Raw genomic sequence first — 6,659 nt, forward strand, 5'->3', positions numbered from 1 at the left:
GTATTTACAAGGGGGGGGGCAGCTTAGCGGGCTATATAGCTCAGGGCGGAAAATTTGAGAAATGAGTAGTCAAATATATTATTATAATTGGAGAAGGACGGCAGAATTTGTATAGCACCCCCACCGGAATCACGGTTGTTGTCGGCTGAAGTTGGTTTTCTGTGGTTCCCAACTTCGAGGCGCGAATGCGAGCTGATCTACCCGTCATTTGAAGTGTCGCTACAGGCAGCAACACCCTTACAAACAGACAGTAATATTCAATCATTACACTTCACTTCTGAAATACAGATGGCATCACTGAAATATCACACAACACTAGATATGCACTCCGACTGTTAGGTACACACACTCACACTTCCGGCACAACTCAGTAGGTAGTAAATTGCCCGTGGCGATAGACCTGAGTTGTGATCGGTTTGAAATAAAGAAATATAGAATGTGTGTAGAGCCACCACACAGATCCGCCTCTGCCGAGAGAGCGTGGGACCACGTCTTTGAGTGGCAAGGGGTCCATTAACATGGGAATGAGATAGACAGCAAAGGGCCAGGTCAGTGATCGATCAATAGAGTGACCTGAAGATTGAGGGACCATCTCAAGGAGTGATCAAAAAAGTAGCCACAAAATGAGCATGGGAGTAACCTGGAAAGTAACGAATCAGGTCAGTGAGCGACCAAAAGAGTGACTTACAATACAATACAATACAGAGGGAGGGACGAGGTCAGAGATTTACCTGTGTGCATAGGTACCAAAATCTAAGGGCTGAGGTCATATGAGCCCCCCCCCCAACCCACAATAAATTTAGTAAGGGGGCTGAGCCCTCCCTCCAATAATTTCTAAAAAAACAAAGTAATGCACCTTATCTCTCCTATATACGTTCTTGAGTCTCGTATACACGGGAAGACCAGCAGCTTTCATTCCCCCCCCCCCTCTTTCAATGCTTTCATGTCAGCGCCTCTACCTGTGCGAGCATGAATGACCAAAATGATGTTCTAGAGCAGTGTTTCTCGACCTTTGGAAGCCCACGGCCCGGGGATTTCTTTCTTGCGAGTGGAAGCCCGGTCATACACACGAGTAATGGGAAATAAACGGGTAGAAAAATGAAACGGTAAACCACTCAAGGCTCGGTATGACTGACGTCAGCGCCCGGTGGTTGAGAAACACTGTTCTAGAGAGTATGTAAGCAGTGCCGTCTTATGGCATGGGCCCGAGGGCCTCAAGTGAAAAGGGCCCTCGCAAAAATGAGATCTGGTAGAGATTTTTGAGAATTTACCTGGTAGGGCCTCATAAAAATCGTTTGGCCCGGGGGCCCATGATGCTCTTAAGACGGCCTTGTATGTAAGCATGGGAGTGACCTATAGATCAAGCATATATGCTCATAAAATAGTTAAAAAGCTTGGCCAAAAGAGCGTGTCAGCATGTGAGTGACCAAAAGAGTGACTTAGAGACACGGGCGTAGTTACGGGGAGGGGGACAAGTGGGTCGTAGCGCAAGGAGGCGAATTCGAGGAATGAGTAGTCAAGAAAATGACTTTACAATGGGAGAAGGGCTACAAAATTCGTGTAGCCCGCAGGCGGGAAAACCAATAAATACGAGAGGTTCATTGTTTCGTTGACCATTTGATGCATTTGTATGCGAAATAAGACCACAGTGGCAGGTTTCGAGCACCACGATGCTCCCTGAAGCATCCAGAGTGCTCAATGCTTGTGTTCGATTTCGTGCTCGCGAGCACTTGATCAACGTTGCAATTGAACCCCCATCATGTACACAATTGCATTCTAGGATTGAAATCATCCTGATTTCATGCAGTCGTATGTCGAAGTTGCCAAAAAGGGTGCTCTTCTTTTGATGGTGGATACAGGCAGTGCTCGCGACTAGAAAAAGTTGAAGACCCGTAAAGTATAGGGGCTGGCTTAAAATTGGATGGGGGGGGGGGGCTATGAGAAAAAAATTCCTGAAGAAAGCAGTGCCGTCTTAACGCATAATAACTTAGGGCCGTGGCCGGGTGGGCCTCAAGTGAAGAGGGGGCCCCACAAAAACTTGATCTGGTTGAAATTTTCTAGAATTAACCAGGTGGAGTCTCAGAAATATCAGTTGACCCGAGTGCCCATTATACTCTTGAGATGTCCCTGGAAGAAAGGGGGCTGGGGGAAAAAAATAGTTTGAAAAACTCTGCTATAGAGCCAGAACCGGGGTCGCAACTAGATGCTTGGTCACTCGGGCCAAGCGCCCATTTTGACGCTCCCAAATTTTTACTTCCTGTGCCTGGCCCTTAAGGACAATCTGCGGGCTTATTTTGTAGTAAGAGAACACCAAAGGAAGGCCTTCTGGTGGAAGCAGGAAAGAGTCTTGGCGGGTTAAGACGTTCACATCCACGTGGCGAAAATAGCGCTCATTTTAGATTTTCTCCGCCAAAAAATTTGTTTTCTTTCCCAATTTCAAACACACAGCAGTAAATGTGTTTCCATCGTGGCTGGGGACATATTTGCCGGTTTGCTTTTACAGTTGCTGGTGAACTTTGATTTTCTGACACCGTTTTTTACCGATCGTGTCGCGTTCGTCTTCCCACGATGAACGACATAAATGATGGATTTTTGTTATCCGGAAGTTTTCAGGGCAATTTCAAGTGCACGTGGACGATCAAAAATTTCAGCTCCCTCGACGAGGAACTTTACGAAACTGCAATTTATCAGCACGACAACGACGAGGGCATAAATTGGAGTTTGTTGTTCTACCCCAGAGGGCGGACGAAAAATTGCGAATTCTGCGTCGTCGTGAAAGGCGCGATAGAAAAGGTGAACTGCAAATTTTACGTTTCACTTCGCAACACGGATGGCGAGATTCTATTCAAATCGGAATCCGATCAATACGACGTATTCGACAATGGGAAAGTCCACGAAGTTGCGAGAGCGGAGAGACAGGCCCTGGAATCGAGATTAACCAACGACGTCCTGGTAGTCAACCTGGAAGTTGCTTACTGCTTGACTCACGTCCAGGATAATTTCAACGTCGAGCGACATGCGAAAATCACGCCGATGGTGAAGGTGGTCGAAGACCTGCGTGGTTTGTGGACCAGCAGGAAGAACGCCGACTGCGTGATCTCCGTGGCAGGGTACGATATTCCAGTCCATTCGGTAATACTGTGCGCGCGTTCGAAAGTGTTCGCGGCGATGTTCAAACACGACACGATCGAGAGGGGCACCCGCCGGGTGGAAGTGACCGACTTCGAAAAAGACGCCATGGACGCCTTCGTGGAGTTCATCTACTCGGGAACTGTGCGCGAAATGGATTTCGATCTCGCCCTGGAACTTCTACGTGCAGGTGACAAATACGAGGTGAGTGGCTTGAAATCGTACTGCACCTACTTTCTGGTAACCAACCTAGACTGCGAGAACGTAAGCCAAGTCCTGGTGGCCGCGGATATCTACAACGCCGAGGAACTGCGTTGGCATTCGCTTGAATTCTTCTGTGATAACGTGTCGGAGGATTTCTTCGAAGTTCAGCGTTCGGCTTTCAAGACGCGACCTGATCTGCTTTGTGACATTATCAGAGAACTAATCGTCATTAGAAAATAATTTTAGAGTTCGGCAACTCAAATACATGTACAGAATAACTCCACGTGGAATTAATTCCTTAGATCAGTGTTTCTCAAAATTTTTGATGTCGCGGACCCCTCTCACATAATGTCAAAAGGGCAATTTAGACGCCACTCTCCCGAAAAATCCAAAAAGTATTGTTTTTTTATAAACTGCAATTTCAAAAAAAATTGGAATAAATTACAATTTAGCAGCACGAAATGCGTCCTTCAGGAAATGATAATAAATTGAATGATTCTGCGGATCCCAGGTTGGGAAACGCGCTGCCTCAGATCAAAGGTGCTCAACCTTTTGGATTGTGCCGGCCGCTGAAGTGATCTGCAGATGTGCCGCGGTCCATTGAGTGGTCTGGAAATGTGCCGCTGGCCATTCAAATAATCTGAAATTACAACGCGGGTCACTTAAGGGGTCTCGTACTTTCTAAGATGGTGAAAAGGTATGCTCTAATAGAAATATCATTAAAAATGCTATATTTAACCATCAATTTATTCCAAACTTTTTACACATGTTCTTGATTGTATTTGCTATTTTAGGCTGGTATAAAGTTTTACATCTCTTAGGCCGGTATTACACTATAAAATTTTTCTAGAAGTCCTTTTATAAAACTTGAAAAATTCAACCAATAAGATTATCGGTTGCATTTGCTCGAATGTAACCTATGAGCTTTATTGGATGAATTTTTTTAGTTTTATAAAAGGGATTTTATCAAACTTTTATAGTGTAATACCGGCCTTAGGGCGGTATTCACCGACATGGTTTAAACTAGTCACAATTTTTTAAGAGATCGACACGGATTGGTAATATTCAGGTTTTTAACCAATCTATGTTTATCTTTTATCCAAAAATTGTGACAACAGTTTAAACCATGTTCGTGAATACGGCCCTTATGTAATTAAAAAAAAATGCATTATCTAAGTATCTAAGATATGTAACCATGGATCGTTTATTTAGAGTCCCGGATTTAATAATATAATGTAAGATAATGCATTTTTTTTTTAGAAATTACATAAGTATCTTGCATTATATTAAATCCGGGACTCTAAACAAACGATCCACGTGGTCGCGGTCACATATCTTAGATACTTAATGCATTTTTTGAAAATTTACAAAAAATTAAAAACAGCTTTCGCGCATGATAAAATACCATGACGTCAATGTAATTTAGTTCCCCAACCCTTTTGTCCTCTCTATCGCCCCCTTCAGAAATATTTTTCCCTCATCGCCCCCCAACCCATAGGATCCTATCTCATACCCGTAGCTTCTACCCCCCCCCCCCCGGAATTTTCCATCGCCCTTGTTGGGAATCACTGATGCAATTGAATAAAAATTGATTAAAAAGAAAGTAAACTGTTCAATTCATGAAATGAAGCAAAAGATTGAGATTCAATAAGAGTCATTCGATTTCTAAATATGTTTATGTATTTAAAAATTGAAAATAGTGAGTTTTGTTGAAGTCATCAAAAGTATTGGTAGGGCTTAGTATAGGGAAGCAGAAAGATTAAAATTATCGTCGGGGGCATATATACCGGGTACTTGATAATACCATCGAGCTTATATTACTATAGGGAGGGACATAGATTGCTAGGAAATCACGTGACTCGGTGAACAACAGTTCGTGCCTAGCAATGAGGCTTTTTGAATCACGTGATATTTCCTTTTTTTTTTGAGGCACATGCAAGATAACCAATATGGCGGCGACTTGTGCGATTCATGAAAGAGACAAATCTAAATTAAAGAAACACAAATGAATCGTTTTTTTCTTTTTAACGGGAGCTAGAAATATCGATTTTTTTTTTTAACTTCAAGTTATCGATATCTGCCTGTTTTTCCTTCAAAAAAGGCTTGATTAAAGCTGTGGTTCTTCGATGTAATTTATATGGGCCCATAATTAATTTAAAAACATCCTAAATTATATGGATTAGTGCAATTGGATAATATAACACAATAAACGGAGATATTTTTCCGCTTGAAGATTTAAATAAATATTCCAAATCAATGTTATTGCATGGATAACCCCCTCAGAAGTGGGTTTGGCTCATTATTTTATATTTAATTTTCTAGGCTTTATATCTCTAAGCCAACTCAATATTTCGAAAGCCAAAGATCCAATTCAATTTTTAAAATTATTGATGTGGGGCGGAAAACCCCCACTAAATTTCCGTATTTCTACGCTAAAATCGGCAATTTTAACATTGATCTCTATGGGGATCATCCAGTGTATGTCCCTCAGGAGTGATGATTATGACGTCTATTCGAAAAGTCTCATTTCTCCCGTAGTTCAGTATCTCCCATAGTGTATAGTTCAGTCTCTGTTGCAACTGTTTTAAAGATGAACTCTTCTAAGGATTAAAAAAAGATTCAATTATTTCCTTCGTTAATTCAGGATTAATTTCATTATTACTGGGACAATTTCTTTCATTGATTCTGGAATTATCACTTTCATTAATTTCGGAATTATCTCATCGATGCTGCAATTATTTCTATTTTTCATTTTTTGTTTTTCCTATGGATGCCGTAAGAAAATAACGGAGATTGCGCTGATATTCAACGAGTCACGTGATCTTCCGACGAATAACGTTCGGAAGATCACGTTCACAGTAGATCCCCTATATACACGCATATGAAGGCGTCTTAGTTCACAGCACCATCAAGGCGGAGACCACTGACGTCATATTGTCTCTATTAATATAAGCTCGATGGAAAATACTCTTGTAGTTGAAAAATATTTTTGAATAAGGGAAGCGCAAGGATGTGTGCACCCTTCATGACCATGGGCGGAGATACGGAAGGTCGTGGGTGGGGGAGCATTTACCCCCCCCCCCCCAGCAGCAGCAGCATCAAAGGTGAAGTCGACTGATCTAATGCATATATGTAATCGACATCATCATCATCTTGCCCGCCCAGACTTCCAAGTCTATCTCCGCCTATGTTCATGACATTTTCATTTTGTGGCACAACCATGAAAATGTCATGAGTATTCAAATAATGTAACAAGTCGACTAAAATTATTCGTCCCACCAAAGGAACCCGAAAATATTCTCACGCTGGGCCCTGAGTGAGTGGTT

General features: G+C 42.3%; 1 protein-coding gene across 1 annotated transcript; it reads left to right on the plus strand.

The window, feature by feature from the left end:
• Positions 1-2,455: 2,455 nt before the first annotated feature.
• Positions 2,456-3,790, plus strand: LOC149084621 (speckle-type POZ protein-like). The gene has a single exon (XM_089235013.1). The coding sequence runs from the start codon at positions 2,569-2,571 to the stop codon at positions 3,571-3,573; it is 1,005 nt and encodes a 334-aa protein (XP_089091139.1). The 5' UTR covers positions 2,456-2,568; the 3' UTR covers positions 3,574-3,790.
• The last annotated feature ends 2,869 nt before the right edge of the window (positions 3,791-6,659 follow it).

This window comes from Pholcus phalangioides, unplaced genomic scaffold, assembly GCF_987345545.1.
Source record: "Pholcus phalangioides strain wild (caught in Gottingen) unplaced genomic scaffold, Ppha-v1.0 ptg000008l_1, whole genome shotgun sequence".
Classification (NCBI taxonomy): Eukaryota; Metazoa; Arthropoda; class Arachnida; order Araneae; family Pholcidae; genus Pholcus; species Pholcus phalangioides.

Excerpts from the sequence above, each read along its gene's own strand:
- LOC149084621 (XM_089235013.1), top strand. The coding sequence starts at position 2,569 with ATGAACGACATAAATGATGGATTTTTGTTATCCGGAAGTTTTCAGGGC.